Source organism: Colletotrichum graminicola (assembly GCF_000149035.1).
Source record: "Colletotrichum graminicola M1.001 genomic scaffold supercont1.4, whole genome shotgun sequence".
Taxonomy (NCBI): Eukaryota; Fungi; Ascomycota; class Sordariomycetes; order Glomerellales; family Glomerellaceae; genus Colletotrichum; species Colletotrichum graminicola.
The window spans coordinates 428,865-449,787 of record NW_007361008.1 but is presented as its reverse complement, the minus strand read 5'-3'; the positions used below and the strand labels follow the sequence as shown (position 1 = coordinate 449,787).

Here is a 20,923-nt window from a genome sequence, read left to right as displayed (position 1 = left end):
AGTACATAAGGCGTTAATTGCTGCTTGCAATTAACGGCGTTGTTTTTGCGACAATATCCCATTATACCTTGAGCACGCTATGGAAACTCTACAACATTCGACTGCCCGTTGGCTCTCGCGGCAGAAACCAACGGGGAAACCACCGTGGCAGGCATTGGCAACGTTCAGTGCTGGCCCATCAATGGAAAGTCATGCATCTTTTAGAGCGTTGCAGCACAGCAGTTGGCATACCACTGCCCACATCCCCGGGAGAGCCTTGTCCCGTTCCCCTTTTCGACTTCTGATACCGGCTGTTCACAACTTCCAGAGTCGCTTCCTTCCCTTCCAGCAAGTTCCAGACTGATTTTCTATCCCCTACCGCGGCGTATTCGCAACGCCACCGCAAGATACTACAGGATGTTCTTCTGTCCACGATGCCTTCCCTTTGCGTGAGATGTGCGGCGCAGCCAGGCCGTCGTATGGGAGTGGCATGGTATGACGTGACCCCGGCCTATCAGACCTGCTATTCAACCTGCCTCGCCTAAAGTGCTTCATCCTAAAGGCTTTATCTCGCCTAAGCATCGGCCAACTCCCCGTCCTTAACGCAACACCACGGGATGTTCTCCAGATCGCCGGTTCAACCCCACCTCAGCGCCAAGAAACAGCAGACCCTGAGGGTACCGCCAACGTGGTCGCCCCCAGGTTTGTTTCCCCAAAGTACTCGTCACACGCCTTTTGCCTCTTGGACTCGGGTGGTGTGACGAGGACCTCTTCAACAACATTGGCTGCTTCTCCTAGCAGGATCCTTCCTGGTAGGGGGGCAGAGGGGTAAACCTGCCTCAAGGCTATCTGCCCACACGCCGGAGCCCTTCTGCATCGACTATTCGGCTATTGGTCAAAGACGGTATATTATCCTGATAAAAATTTGGGTCAAACGGGCTAAGCCGGCCAAGCACCTTGCCTATCTAATGCAGCTAACTCAACGTTGTAACCCGATTAATCAGCTTGCCCTTGTTCCTCGGTTGTGATTGCCGTGTTTCCTCGTGGGAACTCTTATTCAAACAGTAGACGTTCCGAGGGACGGCCAAATCCAGAACAAGCTATGTTTTCTAAGCCTCGGTAAGTCATTGTCGGCGCCTCTATCAGTCGCAGCCGCCAGATGTAAACTAGCCCGTGGCTATAGTCGGGTACTCGAGGGAAAAGCAGCGCTGCCTCCCTGGTGTCCTTCGCAAGTTCTAAGCATATGGTTGCATTCGTCACAAGATTGCTGGTCCGATAAAGCGTCTTGACTTATGCTCTCGTCTGGATAAAAAGGGGCTACCGCCCACCAGCTCCATCAGCATAACAGGGCTGTAACCGGCCAAACGAGAGCCGGCAGGAGAACAACATGCTACTTCTTTTCAGGACATGAAAGCTGACACCGAAACAAACCGGCGAGAGAGCCGGCGCTTATTTCAATGCTCATGATCTTTTATTCGTACGTGCCATCCCTGCCTTCTTTACAACTCGACGTTTCCGAAAGATGAAGTTGATGCTCTAAGCTCACTTGGCTCAGCGTAGTGGTAATGTCACTGGCGACGGTGCTGTGAGGAGGCGCTCATCTCTCAAGTCCAACATCGACATGAATGCGTTTTCGAAAAGTCGACTCTGTCCTCCTCCCCCCCTTCTTCCCAGCACGAGGTCGAATCTCGTGCTCCATCCGTTGGTCGGAAGCCTCATCCGTGCCCGAAAGACGACATACCCGCTCTCCTTCTTGCCCGTCGCCGGCAGCTCGACACGTTCCATCTCGAGCTTTCGGTGGATGATCACCTACCGCCTCGCAAGCCGCACGGGCTACATCGCCACGGGGTCCTCGGCGCGGTCCCACAGCAGCTCCTCCATTCATCACGTCTCGAATAGTTCAAGGACCACGGGGGGTTGCGAGAACGGAAGTCAAACGAGCGACAGGCAGTTAGAAGAAGAAGGGGGTAGGAGAGATGGAGACGGTTGTAACCTATTCAGCGGGAACCGCAGAGCGCGCCGGCTTGATCAGCCGTAGCCGTTCGTGTAGCGCTGCCGCATTGGACCCTTTACCGTTCTGTTTCACTATACAGCGACCCCGTTGTGTGGAGCTACCATACCAGTTCGGATCGAAACGGAGGAAACATACGAGCTCGAGAATTGCCAAAGCAACAAGACGATTCTGTTACATCCGGCCAGGGCCCCGATGGAACAGCCCTGTCTGGTCCATGTGTTGTGGCGGCGTCTTCCGGGCAGCCTCTCTGCAGTCAACAGAGCCCGCCCCTGCACGAAAGCTTCTGCAGCTGAAAGTAGTGGGCGAACCAGAGCTGCTGACTCGACGGACTCGACCGAGTCCGTCCTAACCTTTGGAGATGACACTCAGCTGCCCAGCTTGAGGTGAGAAGAACGAAGGGCCTTGGACCCTGGACCGGTACCAAGGATGCAGAGATTCGGGCTCCGCGGGATAGCTGACGACGGGCTGGTTATCAGATGCGAGAACAGATGAGGGAGAAAAAAGTTATCTGATGGAGCAGGGGCAGCCGGGCTAGTGCGATTTTGAATACCCCCGCTGGGTTGTGGAGAGAGTGGGTGAAGATTACCGCGAGTTGAGGAACGATGATGGATTCCGGCTTTGGTCTGGTAGGAACGAGAGTATGCACTCAGGTCAGGTCAACCCAGGTGTCATTCATCTGATGTCTTGCACCGGCTATAGCCTGCGCGCAGTATTGCAGGATCAAGGTGTGCGAGGGGGGGGGGAGGGTGAGGTGTGGCCCAATGGAGTCAAGCATTGGTAATGACGGCCTGCACTCCGTACAATCCCACTTTCCACGAAGGGCTGTGGCTCCAGGAGCAGTCAACATGTAACAAATAGAGAGCATCTGAGCCAAGACGCTTGTGCGATTCACCACCCCACCTTGACAGCTCATAACAATCCGCTGGCCAGGACTGGCCGGCCATTTACTTCTTCGTGCTAGTGACCTTCGCATCAAGGAGGATTTCCCCGGAATATCAAGACGTAGACAACCAGGCCGCACCAACATTTCACGTTCTCTTTTTCCTGGGCACGGTTCAAAGTAGAACAAGACAAAGGGACCAGCATCTGTTCAGGAATGCGTTGCAAAAAAAAAAAAAAAGAGAGAATGGGGAAAGGATTTTGGGCAACAGGCAAAATGATAACTGTGAGATTCGAACTCACGCCTCTTGCGAGACCAGAATACACGTCCTCTGAAGAGGACGAAGCTTACGCTTGAGTCTGGCGCCTTAGACCGCTCGGCCAAGTTACCTTGTTAGGATGTATGACGTATTATGCTAATAAGTACCTAGCACAGCGCAACTCCGGCCAACCCTCCCCACCTCCTCCCCGCTTTCGGAACGGATACCTTACACTACCTACCTCAGTGATGCCGCCTCGGCGTCGACCTAGCTACTACCTACGAAGCGCCCTCCACTGATGATGACACGTCGCTTCCGTTGCAACGCGTTTAGTACTGTCGACAGCTTTGCGCAGCTGGTCATGCCGCAGCATCGGAGATGGAACGAGGTTACAACGCAAGATGGCCTTCTGACTCGCGGTTCAGCGTTAGGGTTGCCAGTTGCAACATCACACTTTAGTATGGAGTGGCAATCTTTGTTTAGAATTGAGAGTCCATTTGTCTTATGCGAGGTATTCAGGGTAAAGGAATTTGGTATCTGAGATCGATGCACACCCGGCCTTCTATTGGTATCAAGCGAGTGACTGGCTGCGGCTGTTCTGTGTGTTCCAGCACAGGGGAGAGGATGTAACAAAGCACATTCTGTGGCTCTTTTCCTTCCCATGTCCAACCCATTCATTGCCTTGATGATCCAGACCAAAAAGGTATCCGAATTGGCTATCAAACGTGTTTCTCCATCCCGCAACTCCGATGCTAAACTTCCCACCATGCAGAGGCCCAGGCACTAAAAAGGTAGAGGGCACGCCAACCTGCTCATCTGGGGGTTCCCAATAGTTTCACATGACAACACACTTTTTATCCTTTTCTGACTTGCCATGGATTCCGTTTCCGCCAGCCGCGGAAACATCCGTCCACCCAGCGGAGCTGGCAACCTCGTGATCAACTTTTTTGCTCTTCGACTTCTTCTTTGTACCGTTCCAGCCCCGTCGTTTGGCATCTTTGATGTTCTTGGCCGCACTTCGCTCAGCACGACTGGGCCTTCTATTTACCGATGAGTGTGACTGTCGGCCCGCAGACGGCGTCGGCGGCGCTTGCAACCACGCCGGAATAAGGCTTCTGCTGCCAGATGCCTCCGCGTCAGTGTTGTCACTGTAAATGGTCTCCAGGCGTTCCACGTGCGGGCCCGGCTGAGTCGGGCGTGGGTGACGAGGAATGGGAGCCAACAGTGGCATTTCGCTTCTTCGATTCGACTGCTGACGCGTAGGCGCGTCGTATGCCCCCGTTACGCCACTAGGCGTACTGATGATCAGCGGCTGGTCCTCGAGCGACAGGCCGTCTGGCACCTCAGCCTGCGACCCAGGCTGCATGGCGGGTTGTGGTACAGTTGCTCGTCGAGAACCGGGCCTGCGACTGCCAACTGGGACACGCTGAACAGAGCTGAAATTGCCAGACCAAGGCCGATACGGGGACAGCTGCTCACTGCCCTGGGGAAGAACCGGTTGTTTCGCCCTGAAAGGGGCCGGTAACGCAGCCCCCATGATCTCATCAGCTCCTGCGTTAGTCGGAGGAGCAGAATATGGGAAGCTACTCAAAGCCACACTCTCTGGATGCAGGTGAGGACCGTCCAGCGGCAGAGCAGACCTTGGCCACGTTTGCGCGTTGGATAGACGCCTCACCAACGGTACATCGGCAGCGGATTCCGGTTGAGGCTGCCCTGATGCCACAGCGTTCGGAGACGTGCTTGACGGTATTTGCAGGCCCAAGGACGGAGGTGACTGTGCCTGCAGGGCTGCCAAAGCAACGGACGAATCTTTTGCTGCCACTGCCTGAGAATCTTGCAGAGCGTCATTGTTGGACGCCTGAACCGCCAAAGACTCGCCGGCCGTGCGTTGGCCTTCGGGTGAAATGGCATCAGCATCGCTGGGCCTCGTTGCAGCCACGCACGGTGTCTCCGGTGGTGAGACGTCGTAGATATCGTCATTGGCATCAACATCAGCAGGTGGGCTGAACATTGGGCTGGCCGATTCTGCGGTGCGCGGGCGGCTCAATAGCGTCGTGTCGCTCGCAATGCGAAGATGATGAGTGGCATTCGCCGACGGGCTGGCAACAGGCTCGTGGTAACTCAGTGGACGGTCTGTTGTCTGAGCAGGGGCCGGCCGTTCTGGAAGGGGCCAAGTCGATACCCCCACGGCCGGCGCGGCCGTTTGAATCCGGGTCGGCTGGCTCTGAATCCGCACGCCCCCCGGCGTGATGATGGCGTTGCGCAGGAATGCAGGCAAGTCTCCCGGATCATCTTTTTGGTACGGGGGTGGTGGTGGGACCCAGTTATCCGCGTCACTTTCGTGCGGGTGCTCGCGTCGACCATCCGCTCGCCGGTACTCTACCGGTCCGGCAGCGGGCGCTTGAGGATTGCGGCTTCGGTTTATGGCGACAGCGGTGGCTGCGCGACGCAGAGTGTTGGTAGACCGGGGCCCATCATGAGAGTAGGGGGCTTCCACGGCTTCCTCGGCCTCCTCGTCCTCAATCATCGAAGCAGTTTCGCCTGCTTGTGGAGTTAAAGACGAGATTGGCTCTTGAACGTTGATCTGCGGCGGTGCCCCAATGCGTCTCGGAACGAGCGGATCGTCGTCATCATCGTCGTCGTCTTCGATTCTAGCTTCGGGCTCCTCTCTAGACTGTGGCATGGGCGGCATAGAAGGCATCGGGGGCAAGGGGTTTCCCCGAATGGCCGCAGTTGTAGCGGCACGCATCAAGGCGCCACGGTCTCCGCGCCTTTGAGCCACTGTTCTGCGGCGTACGATGGCCACCTCGGCGTCTATATCTCTCTGTTCCTCTTCGAGAATCTCGGGCTCCTTCGTCCCCACCTCGATCTCAATCTCTGTCCTTTGGCCATCGTCAAGGCTGTAGTCGAAGTCAAGGAGGATGATCCTCCCGCCGTCGATGAAATCAATGTCATCCTCTTCTACAATGGACTTCCCAGGTGAGATACCGCGAGCTGCGACGACCAGACGCTCCTGTGTCGATGTCGCCCCAAAGCCAGCGACCCATTTCACCGTGCTGACACCATCAAGCTCTGCAATCTTGGCGCCCCAGACGAAGGTGTTTCTCAGCTTGTCGCATAGCACTTGCCACTGTGGTACCCGAGGGTTTTCTTGCGCCCGAGATGATGGCGAACGCGACGGAGGTCCGCTGCTTCTCCGTCCGTGTCCGGACAGGACCGACAAGCCATCAAGCCCCGCAGCGTTGACCTCGGGCACAGCATCGAGATCTTCCGGCACACCGTACAGCCAGATATCCTTCCCCTGGAATCCGGCGCTGACGAGGTCTCCGTGAAAGGTGGCCGTAGGCAGAGTGCAGGGTGTAAGCTTGGCCTGCGAGCCCGGGTCGGGTTTGGGTCCGGTAAAGTAGGTCGTACCGTTCCGCAGATCGTCAATGCGTACAGCTCTGAAAGTCTCGAAGCTGCGGTCATAGGTAAAGGTCCAGCTCGCTTCCTCTTGGCCCGAGTCTTGCAGAAGCACGGCATGACTGCAATCGCGGCTCGTGTTAGGAAACAGGATCGACGTCGTCCAGAGCGCACTGATGCTATCGTCGGCCATTTGGTTGCCAGGGTCGTAGTAAGGGGCGGTCAGAATGACAGTGGCAGGCGGCGACGAGTGGACCGTGGTTCCAAGAATCTGAGTGCCATCAAAGGAGAAGGACAGGGCGTCAACTCCATCGCATTTGACCGCTCTCCTGTCCGTGGGCAGGGCGCCCGGGTTGACCAAGGATACCTCGATGCCTCCTTCGTAAGCAGCAGCAAGAACAGAACCACAGGGAGAGAGCGCAATGGTGCGCGGTGGGTTATCCAAGATCAAGGACTGGGTGCGGCGAGGCGGGGACTGCTCAAGGTCGTAGAGGTCTACTTGCATCTCGGAAGACAGGACAGCCAGCATGGAGCCATCGTCCTTGATGCAGGTGGAAACAGGCCGACGCAGTATCTTGAATTCCCTCTTGACGTCTATATCCTTCCCCCGTACGTCGAGAACATAAACACGCGACGAATTGTAGGCCAGGACATGGTGGCCGCGGGGAGACGGGCTGAACTGCATTCCTTCGCCGCCGGGACACGACGAGGAGCTGATGGAGTTGGATATAAGTTTGATTACGGTTTCGCGCGGCCGCAAGTAGGCTTCGAAGAGGTTGCGCTTGACTTCTTTGGCGAACAAGCGCCTCAGGCGCGGCAGGTCTTCATCCTTGACGTCGGCCTCGTGGAGGGGAGGATGGCTCGCGGAGTAGGACTGGCATCTTGAGAGGTGGAGGGCATAGAGTTGGGCCTGCTGGGATACGGATCGCCATTTCGAGTTGAGGAGGATGAGAGAAGCAAAGGAGTCGGGGTCAGTAAGCTGTAGAATCCTAGGGTCATGTCAGTGGACGGACTATGGATAGAGTCAAGCTTGACAGCAAGCAGTGAGGACCGACTGTTGGATGATCTCGTCAGGCAGTCGATCAAAAGCGGGATCCGGGGTAAGAATGGGGGTTTTATCAGTCGACGAGCGTGGTTTTCCTTCATCTTGCTGATGGGTGCCGGTGCTGGTGACAGTGCCAGTGGCGTTGTGCATGATGGACCAGGACAGCCCGCTTGCTGTGCGTTCCGAGTGTCGATGCTGTCGCTGCAAGGCCTAAAGGAATGAGGGGCGGGAGGAGGATGTCATGATGAATCGTCCGAGGTTCTAGAAAGGGCCGTTGTTGGGACGGAAGAGGAAAGCAAGCGCAAAGCGAAGTGAAGTGAAGTGAAGCGAAGCCAAAGAAAGAAAAGTGGCAGGAGGCACACCAGTGTGAGCTGAGTGAGTCCCTCTGTCTCTAAGCTCTTTTGGTCTTGCCGTCTGTCTGTTACTGTTGCGAGTAGGGTACGTGCGCGCGAACGCACGCAGTGGCAGAGCGACGCTAACAGCCCACCTGAATGAAGTTAGCATCCTCCAAAAAAAACCCAAAGTTACAAGGTGCAGTTCATGTCTGCCTGTTCTTCCACCCCTGCCCACCCCGCTCATTTGGCAGTGACGCCTCCTATCGGAAGGTACCGACCAGCCCGAAATCGACCTTGCCCCCATCTTCTGTCCCGCTAGCTACGTAGTAGGCAAGCACAAACAAATAAACAACCAGGGGAGGGGATCCTTTCTTTGACAGGGCTATCGATGGGTGCTTAGTCCGAGTCCAAGTCCAGTTTCAATGGCGAGTAGCAGCAGCAGATACCATAGGCGGGTATGCCTCTCTCATCGGCGGTTAGCCTTTGTGAACTGTCAACAATCACATTTCCTCTGCTTCATTCCTCCCATGTTGGTCGTCTGCCACAGCACCACCATGGATACCACCTCCAATAGGCCTTTCTATTGCACCAACCCAACAACTCCATGCTCTTACCTAGTTGCGGCTGTTTTTGAATTATTAGTCACCTTGTCAAGGACTGATACGTGTTGTTTGTACTCATTGTGACTCTACTCCCCCTTTATTTCCTTCTCTTTTTGCCCACTGTTGGTTGATGTCTCGAGGATTGAAACGTGGATGCATGCCTTGAGCGGCAACATGCGAATCTGCAGGGATATAGCCTATCAAGTGATCTGATAGCAACACCCTCCGCCTGTCTTCTAGGCATTAACTTCCCCCATTCTCCCACGACCATGGTTGGGAACCATCACGTACCACAGGGCTTGTCGGTTCGCCCAAATTCATGCACCCGACTGCCCAGTACGACTTTCTCCAACGACTAGTCAACAACTTCCACAAAACACCGCGATTCGCTACATGAGATGCATAATTACCCAATGCTGAGGCACATGAGGCGCTGTTGTGGGTGTTCCCGCCGTTCTTGGCCTCCAACCAGGACGATACGCCAAACACCCTCCGGGCGAACGCTGTTGCTATTTTTGGCTGTCATCTTCAATCGCCGTATGCAAAGCGGATGTGCCGCCGGGCTATGTCTCCCTTTGTTGGCGCTCGTCAGGCCGAGACAAGAGGACAGGTCGAGGGAAAAGAGTCTATGGGACAGACAGCATCACGAAACAAGCCAGATGTCTTGGATCCATCGCACCTCACCTCTTCTTATTATACTCGCCAGCTTACCTAAGCGCGGACACCGTTCGGCACCGAGCCGGTATTCTACAATACCTACTGGTAGGTACCTACCTAGAAGCTATGTACGGAGTACGGATACTACGTAGTGTATTTGTACTCCGCACTGAAGACCGCGGAGTTGGCTTGTGTCTCTCCGGGTCCCCGGTTCTACTTTTTCGTTCAGCTGCCCATGCGTCCGCTGGAGACTTCCCCAGTATTCTGTGCTTCATCTTGGCCACGGCTCCCTGGGCGATGCCCAGTTTCACCCCGACCAAATGCCACAATAATCAGAGCAGTGACGCCAAATATGCAAAGAGCGACTAGAACACCGTGACATAGGATAAGGATCAACGCACGTATCTTGGTCTTTGGCACAAGAGAACCAACCCCCCCCTGGGCAAGGATGAGAGCTTGTCAGCCAGTTGCGTGATCATCTATCGGATGAAGCGCCAAGCTGGCAGTCCCCTGCGCAGAGGGACGAGCCGTCGCGTCTGTTGCGTGTTCGTACCAGCTTGTCAGAGGTTCTCTGTTGCCCATGCTGTCTGAGCGTCGAAAACCCTTCTGTTTTCCCACGGGTCGAGAGTTGAGCCGATTTTGCTCGACAACAAATTGTGCGGACTCTGTAGTACATACGCTCGTTTGCTCCGGGTCTCTCTCTCTTACTGTTATTAGCCTTTAGGTACCTAGTGTGTTGCCAAAATCAGCGAGCTCTGCACCCTCCAAGTCGTGCTGCTGGATGTGGTTCTTGGCGGGTTCGCTGGATCTCCTCAAAGGGTATCTCTGGCTTCCAGAACGCTGCGCCAGTCGATCTGACGACGTCACCGCGACTCGCAACTTGGCAATGCACTGACACAGGCCGTGCCCCTTCCCGAGTCCGTAGTGTAGGCGTAGCGCAGCCAACATGGGGGGGAGGCCCTGGGGTACCCAGGTTGCGTAAAGTGGGCGGTATACCGTAATAATACTCTCGCTAATCCACGCCCACCTCCCCCGCCAGGAGACGTAGCAGGAAAACATCAGTATGGGGAAGGCCGAGTCGGGCGAGAGTTGAGGAAGACATGCTCGACGCCGTCAAGGCTCAACCTTCCCCGGTTCCTTCCTTCTCTCTTGGCTGCAGTCCAACCTCCACTACTCTCTGAACCAACCGATATAACCTCACCCTTCTGCGCATCCAGGGCGAGTCGGAGATCTATCCCACGGGTTCCCCAGGACTCATCTTCGGCATCCTACCCGCGTCATCTCACTGCTGCAGCGAGTCTGTGAGATTGGCTCGGATCGCTCCTCGGAACACAGCATGCAGCCGCTAGTTTAGGCACTTTCTTGCTATCTCAGTCTCGTCTATCTCTTCCCCCGCTCGGTTTTTTCTCCCCAAGCCGGGCTTGTACCCACGGTGGCTCTCACGTGGGTTCGCGCCGCGCAGCCCGCAGGACCAGATGACGCCGAAATATGTCCCCCCCTCTCCCAGCCCGCCGCCATGAAGAGGAGGAAGATCGACTGGCGGAGATACTCTGCGCCAGTTGCCATCGCAAGCATGTTCCTCGCGGCCCTGTCTGTCGTACTCTACTTCAACATTCGTGAATACCTCACAGTCCGGGATGAGGTTCGATTCGATGTCTCTTTTTACCTCATGACCTTTTGTGCGTTGTGTATCGGAAGCGCTAACGCCGAGTGACAGGCCAAACTGCCGAGGGTGACGGTCGATCTCGGCTATGCGAGGTATTCTGGGAACGTACTCCCCGGCGGCGTGAACCAGTTTCTGGGGATGCGATATGCGGCGCCTCCCATAGGAAACCTGAGATGGCGCGCTCCTCAAGACCCAGAGCCCAAGGAGGGCACGACGGATGCCATCGATGTGAGACGTCCTGCTGTCTCGCAGTATTCGAGTGCTCTCCCCGCTGACCAAATCCCCAGTTTGGGCCGATATGCCTCGGGACGGATGTGACTTATCCAACCTCGGGTCAAGACGAGGATTGTCTGTTCGTCAACGTCTGGTCGCCCAATAACACGACACCGGACTCGAAGCTCCCTGTATGGTTGTTTATCCAAGGTGGAGGTAAAGCTTTCTTCACTCAGCTGCGACATCGTCTCGCGGAATGAGTCTTGCATGCCAATGTTTCTCTCAGCTTCGCCGAGCGTTTAGCCAGAATCTCTATCTGACGTGACCCCAGGTTACACTTCCAATGCCAATCCCAACTGGAACGGCTCTCAGGTCGTCGACGTCTCCGACCAAAACATTGTCTTTGTCAACTTCAACTACAGGGTCGGCTTGTGGGGGTTTCTAGCGAGTGAGCGCGTTAGGAAGGATGGAGCGTTGAACGTGGGGCTTTTGGACCAGCGACTGATGATGAAATGGGTTCAAAACCACATCTCAAAGGTGATATCCAGCTCCCACGGCCACACGCCACGCCAAACTCATATTAACTCTCTCAATTAGTTCGGGGGAGATCCAGGACATGTCGTCATTCATGGACTTTCGGCGGGTGCGGGCTCAGTCGCTCTCCACCTCGCGGCCTACGGCGGAAGGGACGACAAGCTATTCGTAGGCGCCATGTCAGAGTCCGTCTTCTTCCCTGCCCAGCCTCGCGTACCCGAGCTCGAGTACCAGTTCAACAAGACGGTGGAGAAGGTCGGTTGCAAGGACGACAAGGACCAGATGGGGTGTCTCCGGAGCAAGGACATCAAGGCCATTCAGGACGCCAACATCGGCTCGCCGTTTCCGGGGAGGTCGGAAAATCCACGCTTTTACTGGACCCCCTGCGTAGATGGCGACCTCCTGCAGGACTATCCATACCGGCTTTACGAAAAGGGGTCTTTCCTCAAGGTGCCCGTGCTCTTCGGCACTGGTACTGACGGTAAGCCTGCCCTCTACGCTCTTGATGTTTTCGTGACTCACCCCGTCCACAGAGGGATCCGTCTTTGCCGCCAATGTCGCAACTGAAGAGGAGTTCGTCTCCTTCATAGCGGACAACTACCCAAAGCTTACGAAAAATGAGACCGATCTCATGTCGAAGAACTACCCGCTTATGCCTGCCCTCCCGAATCACAACGCCTGGTTCCCCTCCGCCAGCCAGGCTTACGGCGAGGCGACTTTCATCTGTCCGGCCAACAACATCATGGACGCCTACGCGACCGCGAATCGGTCCTCCATGAGCTGGTCTTACCGCTTCAACGTCCAGGACAACCAAAACACTGCCTCCGGGATCGGCGTTCCGCACGTATTCGAGGCGCCCGCCATCTTCGGCATCGACTCGTGTCCGACGCCCGACAGTTTCCGCACGTACAACAAGCCCATCGTCTTGCTGATGATGAATTACTGGATATCCTTCATTCGGGACTTGAACCCAAACACCTATAAGCTCGACGGCGCGCCAGTCTGGGGCACCTGGGGGAGGAACCAGTCGCGGTTCGTGTTCGAGATCGGCAATAACCGCATGGAGAACGTCGACGACGGGCAGAAGTCCCGATGCGGTTTCTGGAAGGGCATCGTACAAGCCACGGATCAATAGAGGGGCGGTCATGCGAGTCAAAGAAGGGCCCCCAGTCAGGGATGGATAATGAGACGTTGCATGGGGTTTCCTGTACATACGAGGCTGGGTTTGTCCATGGATTAATGACAGCTTGGACGAAATTATACACGATGTGTTTTGTCTTCAATTGCATAACATCTCGGCTCCTTTGCGCGCCATACTGCAAACTACACATTCGATCAAGATGACCGGCGTGGGGAGCGAGACTGAAAGACAGACTACACACCGGGGGCCTTCAAGTCGCGTAAGAAGGCTCAATTATCACGCCGTTTTCCATGTAAGTCGAAGAATGCGGACTCGCTCTACGTCCCGGGTCCACATAAAAGACGTGCCAAAGTACCGTGCCGCAGCAGATGCTGACGCCCACCCGCCCCCGTCTGACCACCGATTTCTCAACCGGGCACGTGCAGGCAGGCAGCCGCCTCGACATCCGCCGTGTGTCATCGCCACCGAGCTGTCAGGCTCTTCGGCGCTTCCTGGGCGAGCATGGAAAGAGGTTAAACTACAGGACTCAAACATCGAAGCAACCTTGCGGACCACCCTCCCCCCCTTCTTTCTCGACCTTGACGCTCTCGTGCGCGTCCTCCAGATAGCGGCCAAAGCCATGGAACAGGACAGCCCGTCGAGGACTCAGGTCATCACTGAGCAGCCGGTCAGTCGCAACGAAATGATGCGGGATCCGGGCGTCCAGAGGCGCCGCGGCCGCCCTCCGGCGCACAGCGACGGTACGTGCGTCAAGTCACGCAAGTCAACCGGGTTGTCGAACGAGGCGGCTAACGATTATCATGCTTCTTTAAACTAGAAGATGATGAAGAAGAAGAAGAAGAAGTCGCTGGAGAACGCAAGCAGGTCCACGCCCCGAGGATGGCCATGTACACGACGCCCGGGCACCACGGGAGACGACGGCGGAGAACGGAGGCCGGGCCGATGTCGGATGGCATATTCGGACTTGTGGGTTCTACGCTAGACGCCGAGGCCGCATCGTGGACATACTGACCGAACCCGTCGCTAGCTCTTTTTCCTTTCGGGGCTCGTTTTCTGCTTCTAGTCTTTGGCTGGAGCATTCTTGGACGCCCGCGCCGACGGCTGAGCCGTGGTCTGGTCCGTCTTGTCACCCCATCTGCGAGGAAACACTAACACTGTCACAGTCTCAACCCTCGGTTTTAGAACGATGTATAGGGTTTTTCAGATACGTTCAATTTCATAGTATCGCATACTTGTATATTACTAGTGGAAATAATGCGGAATGTGCAATGAGCTCAGGAAATTCGGCCCTGTCTCTTTCTCTTCGGCTTGACTTGTCAACCAAGTGCTTGAAATCGTTTGATACTGGATAGCCCTCGTTCATGATATTACCGTGGCCTAGGATGAGGTCGGGGGTGGGCTCTTGGCTGGTCCCTAGGCCGGGGTGGATGAGGCGGCCTCAGCAGAAGGAGGAGCCGGAGGAGCCGGAGTGGGCTCCTTCTCCGGCTTCTTCCCGATGATGCAGTACCTAGAGTACATGTTAATACAACAGAGTTCCAGGAAGAGAGGCAGTGGGTGCAGGGAAACACACCATGGCGCGTACGAGTGTATGTTTCTGTTTTTGATCTCGTTTCGCACATCGATCAAGAGGACGTTGACCTCCTCGGGCGTCCAACCGAAAGCGCGCGTTAGAGATGCCATAGTGAACCCTTCTATACCAGCCAGAAGGTTCTCGCACGACATGATGCCAAGCTTTTTGTACTTCTGGTCCTTGGGCCATGAGTTAAGTGGGCACTTGTAGACGCTCAGCGACACGTCAACGAAACCTATCTCAGAGAGAAGACTTTTCAACGACGGGGGCGAGACGTAGGTGCGACCTAGTGTCTCTGAAGCACTCTTTAGAAGCTTGACCCACTTCAAGAGAGTGTTGTCTTCCGAGAGGGTTCCGTCATCAGACCTAGGAACGATATCGAATTCCTGTAATTCGACCCAACCACCTGGAGCAAGGTTGCTTGAGATCACCCGTAATCAGCCTTGATGCCAAACACACTGAATTCTGACGTAGGTCTCGACTGTCCTTCCTAAGGAGAACGGCAGACTTACTCATAGCACTGGCGTAGATATGTGTCCCAGTTGCCAATGCTGGCCGTCATGGTTCGGCTATTGATATAGTCAAAAGGCTGCCTCCAAGTCCATTCCTCTTCAACATCGTCAATTTCGAACGTGACGTTCGGTGGTACGCTATATTATAACTGTCAGTACCGTTGAAGTAAATGAAAACTATCTCAGCAACATGCTATTTGGATTCAAGCGTTACGTACTAGCCAGGCAGGGTAGGGGAGAGATCGACGCCGTAGACCTATAAATTGGCCCAGGGTCAGGTCGCTCTTGATATTCAGGGCATAAAACTATGAGTTTTCTAGGCTTTTTGAGCCTTATGAACTAAGAAGATTACGAACCTCAGCCTCGGGGTGTTCATCCCCAAAGTTAAGAGCCCAGATGCCGGTGCCAGTACCAACGTCGAGAACACGGCCAACTTGCGCACCTTCCTTGCAAGGTGGTGCAACACCGAGTCTGTCGTCAAGGAGAAGAAGCCATATCTGGTGCTGCAGATCTAGAGGCGCTGTCAATAAAGAACGGCCATGGTTCCATGGAAGTGGAGAGACTAACCTAGGCGATCCAGCTCCCTGTCATCATTAGGGAAGGCATATTCTGGCACTACGGTCAGCAAAATTCTCAAAAGATGGTTTAGTCAGGCATACTGCCGTCCTTGTAGCGATGGTAGGTTCTGCCGTTCTCTACCCGGTAGTCCATCAGTGAATTGCGGACACTGGTGGTCGATGAAGCAACGCTCTTCAAAGAACAACATGTTAGACACTCTGCCCAAGAATCTTGGATAAGAAGCTCGGACTTACACTCCCAACTTCCGAGCGGGCATCATATTGCTGAGATGACAATCAGGTTAGCACACATGATGGATACGCAACCGTTGGCTGGACTCACCTCGTCGTCGACGTCGAGCACAATAGTGGGGTTGTCTTGAGACATGGTGCCAGGTATGATATGATGTCAAACCCCAAAATATGAGAGCAAGAATTCGAGATATATAATGCGAATGGAAAGGAAAGGAAAGAACTACGTTTGGGGGTTGGCCAATGTTTTTGTAGCCACAAGACAGATCATCTCTGGCAGGTGCCCCTCTTCTGTGTTGGACGGTTGGTCGGGGACAAAACGGGACAACGTGCAAACATGCATATGCACCTCGGCGCATAGTTACCTCTTTGATGATCAACCTGGAACCGAGGAATCTTGGCTAGGCGAGGAGCGAAACTCGACAACCGGGGTAGGAGGGGGATTCGCTCAGCCTAAAGTTGTGCTCTTCCCACTCGCCTTATCTGTCCGCCCAGACCCTGGGCTTCCCGATTCCCGACATGGAAGGCGTTCCGTGTCCACAACACAACTTATCAATGTCCAGCTGCGGGGAGATTCTGATTCTTAATGTGGATTGGAAACCCTGATTGTTTTGGAAGCATCGTTGCTTTTTGCTATATAGCTTTTACCGAACCAATGAAACACCAGTCAATCACAAAGTCACAAATGATCGGTACCACTTAAGCGCCTCGTTCTGATAGATTTAAGCCGACCCTTGCTCTGGTTGAATGCCACGCCTCATTTCCGGAAGCAGGTGTAGGTGTGTTCCTTTTTTGTTTGACGACGTGGATGTGCCGTGGCAACATCATGAGGCCGGCGCCGGGGACGGAGCATTGCCTTGAGGTGGGGCCGGAGCGGGCTCCTTCTCCGACTTCCATCCGGTCCGGTTGTGGGCGCGAGTCAGTGTTGCCATGCTAAAAGCCTCAAGCCCGTCCGCCGGGGTTTGACCATGAAGCTGGACGGCCTACGCATCATATGCTGCGTAGGATAGAAGAGAGAAAACTTACTCATAGCACTTTTGCAGATACACTTTCCAATCGCCAACGGAAGACTTCATGAACCGACTACGAATAGAGTCAAATGGCTGCGAGTACATCCACTGCTCTTTTAGATCGTCTATTCCAAGATAGCGTCCGGGAGCGCACCGGAAACTTGTCATTTTTCAACAGCTACGTTGTGGATAGGACAGCTGATACATACGCGGCCGGGAAACTTGGGGAGAGATTCATGGCGCGGACTTATATTTCACTCAAAGGTTAGACCCAATCAACCGCAGAGAAACACCAAGTTGATCACCGAGAACAAAAAGACACAGGTAATTATGATTGTCTGATAAAGGCATTAGACGCAAGTATAAAACGCATGTAGAGTCGACCTGGGCAGTGTTACCTAGCCTCGCCATTTCTCTCTGGCCATTGGGCAAATGGTACTGTAATGCAGCGTTACTAGATTTCCTTCAAGTACGACACGGGGTAAACATACTCCAATCTTTGTAGCGATGCTACGTTCTGCCGTCCTCGAATCGATGGTCGAGGATGGAAGAGCGTAGACCAGTGCTGAAAGAAGCGATGCTCTGAAAGTGGCAAATGTCAACGAATTGGCATATCTTGGGATGTCGTCTGAGTGTGATAGCTTAGGCTTACGCTTACCATATCGGAGTGAGTGTCATCCGATTGTGAACATCGGTCAGAACTGCCATAATAGACACATGCAGACATGTTTGATTTCGTCTACTTTTCGTCGCTCACCCTTCTTCTCCTCCCCTGGCCACACCAAGTTAAAGACCCACTGGAACAGGGGGAGTGTGGCAATTCTCAAATCGGGCTTGACAGTTGATACTGGACATGGGTCTACAGAGCTGTACAATAGACAAAGGTAAAGCCCCGAGCTAGATGAGTTGACTGTAGGTTAGTCACAATATCTTGGCAGCTTTCCCCTCGGAACCTTGCCCTAGACCCTTTGCGCACCCTACAAAAGGTTTGACTGCAGTGTTGAACTAACGCAGTTTCAAGCCGCTGGAGGGAGTCTCCTATTTCTCACGTTTCCTCCTGACGAACCGACAGATGTTCGGTATTCGTAGCAGCCAACAGCGAAGTTACATATCCGCAATACCTACAAGCGGGAAATGGGGGGGGGGGGGGGGGGACCGCGACCGAATGCGAACGACACTCGTTGACGCCGAAGACTTGCCAGGATAACCCGCATGCAGCCCTCGACGCCGTGGCCCGACCTGCTTGGACGTCCGTCTCGGCAAGGGATCCGGCGTTGCCGAATGTTCTCTCCGTGGCGTGCGTGCACAGGCAATGAAGCGGTGCTCGTAAGAGAACATGACACTCCGCGCGCATCAGGATGGGCCACTTTCGTCCGGGACGGCCGCCATTGACTTCGGCGTGGGCTCAGTCCTACACTAGACACGCGTTAGAGGACGGATGTGGGTGCTGACCCCCCTCCCTTGAAAAAGCTTGCCACATCTGGCGAGAAGTATGCGTATTATTAGGTCAGGATGATGACGCGCCCTCCAAGGTGAGATGAACACTGCGTTCACGGCGGCTTACTGGCTTACGTCGCCCACATCGCTCTGCATTAACATGCAGAAAGTCTGAAGTCATGTGGGTAGGTGGGGATTAGTAGTTGAATTCAGATTTTCTGCACGCCACGGTACATTCGCTATAAAAAAGTATTCACTGGCTGCGCATGACCCTTTTATCGTTCAAGGTGGTACATGACATGAAGGGATTGCTCGAAAAGGTGGAAAATATATGCGCACAAACCAACTCCATATTGTTGCGGCCTCCAAGAGAAATGATCCAGGCCCGGTCCGATGAGATGTTGCTACCCTATGCCCATGCTCGAAATATTAAACAAAAGTGAAATTACTCCTTGGGAAAGAGCTCCGCCGAGATATCCTTGTCCGTTCTCTGCTGGCTTGACCGGCTCGAACCGCTGTCAACGACTGTCGGCACATCACCGTCCACGTCCGGGTCATACTCGGCATCGTCCACATGCTTCGCCTTCCTCAACTTGAGGCTCGCGACATCGTTCGACTCCGCATCCTCTTGATCCGCCGAATCAGTGTCATCGTACGGGCCACCGCCCGTGTGCCCTGCGCTCCAATCGGGGTCTTCGTCCGACAGACGCTCATGTTCATGCTGCGGCTGTTTGATGAAGGAGTCGATGATGTAGTACTGCATGGCGTTCATGATGAGCGGAAAGAACATCATGACGAAGAAGATCTGTAGTTGCTCGTTGCCCTCGGTCCACCGCAAGGCCCAGTCACCAACGCGGGAAATCCACGGCAGCAGGAGGAAGATGATGAGGACGCAGAACTTCATGCCAAAGAGGCCGCAGAAGTAGATGAACGACTGCTTCAGCCACCACCAGACGTTTGGAGGGTTGCCGTAGTTTCCGGACCGGATCGACTCTTCGGGCTTGCCCAGAGGGGTTTGTGATATGATGGCGGTCAGGACTCGGAGGAGCACGATAAGGATGGGGATACCGATCGTGGTCTGCAGAAAAAGTTAGCCATTAGTCTAAACAAGGGGCGTAGAATGGCAAAGAGTGCTTACGTCGATGGCGAGGTTGAGCAGATAGAACGAGCACGGGTTGGGAGTGTAATCCTCATCCCGTCTCAAGAACCTCCGGGCGTTGGCTGCCACGGAGGGGTCCAGCGCTACCGAGAAGCGTCCCGACGTCAACATGGACATGAAGATGTTGGCAATGTGGACCAGGACGGAGCCAAAGACCTGCTTGGAAACGTCGAAGAACCAGATCTTGACGGGGCGTTGCGGCCGTTCTCGCCATCGCTTGAAAACCAGAGACAGCAAGGCGAGTCCACCAAGAGCGGCCTGGACGATGAGGGCAAAGGAGCCGAGCAGGCTGCACTCGCCGTTTCCACCATCATCTCCGTGTGTCGTAGCAGCGGTCGCGATGGCGCCTGCGAGGGATTCTGTCGTGGTCGCGACGGGAATCATGGTTGCTGCTGCTGCTGATGCTGTTGCTACTACCGCTGCGACGAATGTTGAAGGATCATCTTGACCGCCGGTCGCTATTGCGTAGGGTGGCGGGGGGGCCATTAGCCTGGCTGGTTCGAACGGCACTAGGAGGAAGGAGGGTCGTCTCGTGCGTATGACGGTGTGACGTCTGGGTGGGAGGGGGGAGGCGAGAAAGTGGCCGGTATGCAAATGACGTTTTGGGCGATCACTTTGGGGGTGAACAATGAGTTCTGGGTGACTACCTATTCGGGAGGCGAGACAAATGGCTTGCAGCCGCCGGTGGTATGTGTGTCAGAAAAAAGAAACCCAATAAGGGGATGATGAAGAAGAAGAAGAGGAAGAGGAAGAAGAAGCAACAACAACAGCAGAGCAAGACGCGTAGCGAAAGGGCCCCAATGTCTTGCCTGGGGGAAGGAAAAAGGGTTGTTTTTTTAAAGAGAGCGAGATTCGCACAGACGTATCCGTAATGTAGATTAGAAAAAGAGAACAAGGGGTACGGGACTCTAGGTGCGGACAACCGAGAGGAGAGAGGTGATCGTCAACGGGGATTGATGTGTAAAGACAGCCTGTCACGGGGCGGAGTAGTACATTAATACAGCACAGACGCTGGGTCTGGAGCAGGGTAAGGGGTCAGTATCCGTAGTCGCCAGTGCTTCAGGCAGTCAGTCGACCTTTTTAGGTGGGAAAACACCCCCCCAAAGGTAGCAAGACGCGATAGCGCAAAAACCTTGGGCGAAACCGCGGGTCAGTGAGCGAGTGCGCTGGGCGGGCTTGAGGTGTGTCCTTGGCACTTCAGGAGTCCTGCAGGCCAACGCCATAGCAAAATGATGAGGCGTTGGGTTTGGCAGATGTCTCCTCACTTCTCCCGCGCTGTCACGGCCGTGTGCTGTTTTGGCGTATCCGTAATCGACTTTCCCACGGTTGCATGATGCGTGTTGCATACATAGACTGATACAAGCGTGCTTCTGATTGGGCTTAGCGTCTCCGCACCCATCAGGGCCGTCATTAGTCACCGTTTCCCATCCCCCTTTGCCACTCGACAACAATCTGCCGCTGTGGCTGTTGGCACGTGTTCGGGCTTCGCGCTTTTGGTCTCCAAGTTCGGGGCCTTGAGGGGATAGGCCTTGAGGGAGGGCCACGGTCAATCGGACAACGTACGACGGGGCCGGGGGAAACACGTCCGATCTTCTCCAGCGACATCGAAGCCATCCCATGCGTGACTGCCGCGGTTGACCTCTCCACCCTGCGCGCCGATACGGAAACGATAGGTCCGTCCAGCTGACTTTGGAGTCTC

The 20,923-nt window shown here is 54.8% G+C and overlaps 5 protein-coding genes and 1 non-coding gene across 6 annotated transcripts; 2 read left to right on the top strand and 4 right to left on the bottom strand.

Annotated features, from left to right (window-relative positions):
- Positions 1-3,150: 3,150 nt before the first annotated feature.
- Positions 3,151-3,263, bottom strand: GLRG_13051. Its single transcript has one exon. It is a non-coding gene; the product is annotated as a tRNA-Leu (tRNA).
- A 704-nt stretch (positions 3,264-3,967) lies between these two features.
- Positions 3,968-7,729, bottom strand: GLRG_01433 (F-box domain-containing protein; the record flags this gene model as incomplete). The annotated part of the gene is made up of 2 exons (XM_008092118.1): positions 3,968-7,523; positions 7,590-7,729. 2 exons carry the CDS (start codon positions 7,727-7,729, stop codon positions 3,968-3,970), a joined length of 3,696 nt encoding a protein of 1,231 aa, XP_008090309.1.
- Positions 7,730-10,689: 2,960 nt separating this feature from the next.
- GLRG_01432 (carboxylesterase) lies at positions 10,690-12,721 on the top strand (the record flags this gene model as incomplete). Its single annotated transcript, XM_008092117.1, has 6 exons — positions 10,690-10,815; positions 10,891-11,067; positions 11,127-11,268; positions 11,384-11,589; positions 11,650-12,067; positions 12,120-12,721. The coding sequence occupies 6 exons, from the start codon at positions 10,690-10,692 to the stop codon at positions 12,719-12,721; spliced, it is 1,671 nt and encodes a 556-aa protein (XP_008090308.1).
- A 625-nt stretch (positions 12,722-13,346) lies between these two features.
- GLRG_01431 (uncharacterized protein) lies at positions 13,347-13,738 on the top strand (the record flags this gene model as incomplete). Its single annotated transcript, XM_008092116.1, has 2 exons — positions 13,347-13,467; positions 13,557-13,738. The coding sequence occupies 2 exons, from the start codon at positions 13,347-13,349 to the stop codon at positions 13,736-13,738; spliced, it is 303 nt and encodes a 100-aa protein (XP_008090307.1).
- Positions 13,739-14,140: 402 nt separating this feature from the next.
- GLRG_01430 (methyltransferase domain-containing protein) lies at positions 14,141-15,754 on the bottom strand (the record flags this gene model as incomplete). Its single annotated transcript, XM_008092115.1, has 9 exons — positions 14,141-14,234; positions 14,298-14,717; positions 14,810-14,947; positions 15,028-15,065; positions 15,166-15,320; positions 15,377-15,418; positions 15,469-15,559; positions 15,622-15,651; positions 15,710-15,754. The coding sequence occupies 9 exons, from the start codon at positions 15,752-15,754 to the stop codon at positions 14,141-14,143; spliced, it is 1,053 nt and encodes a 350-aa protein (XP_008090306.1).
- Positions 15,755-18,510: 2,756 nt separating this feature from the next.
- On the bottom strand, positions 18,511-19,608 carry GLRG_01429 (uncharacterized protein; the record flags this gene model as incomplete). Its single annotated transcript, XM_008092114.1, has 2 exons — positions 18,511-19,143; positions 19,204-19,608. 2 exons carry the CDS (start codon positions 19,606-19,608, stop codon positions 18,511-18,513), a joined length of 1,038 nt encoding a protein of 345 aa, XP_008090305.1.
- Positions 19,609-20,923: the final 1,315 nt, after the last annotated feature.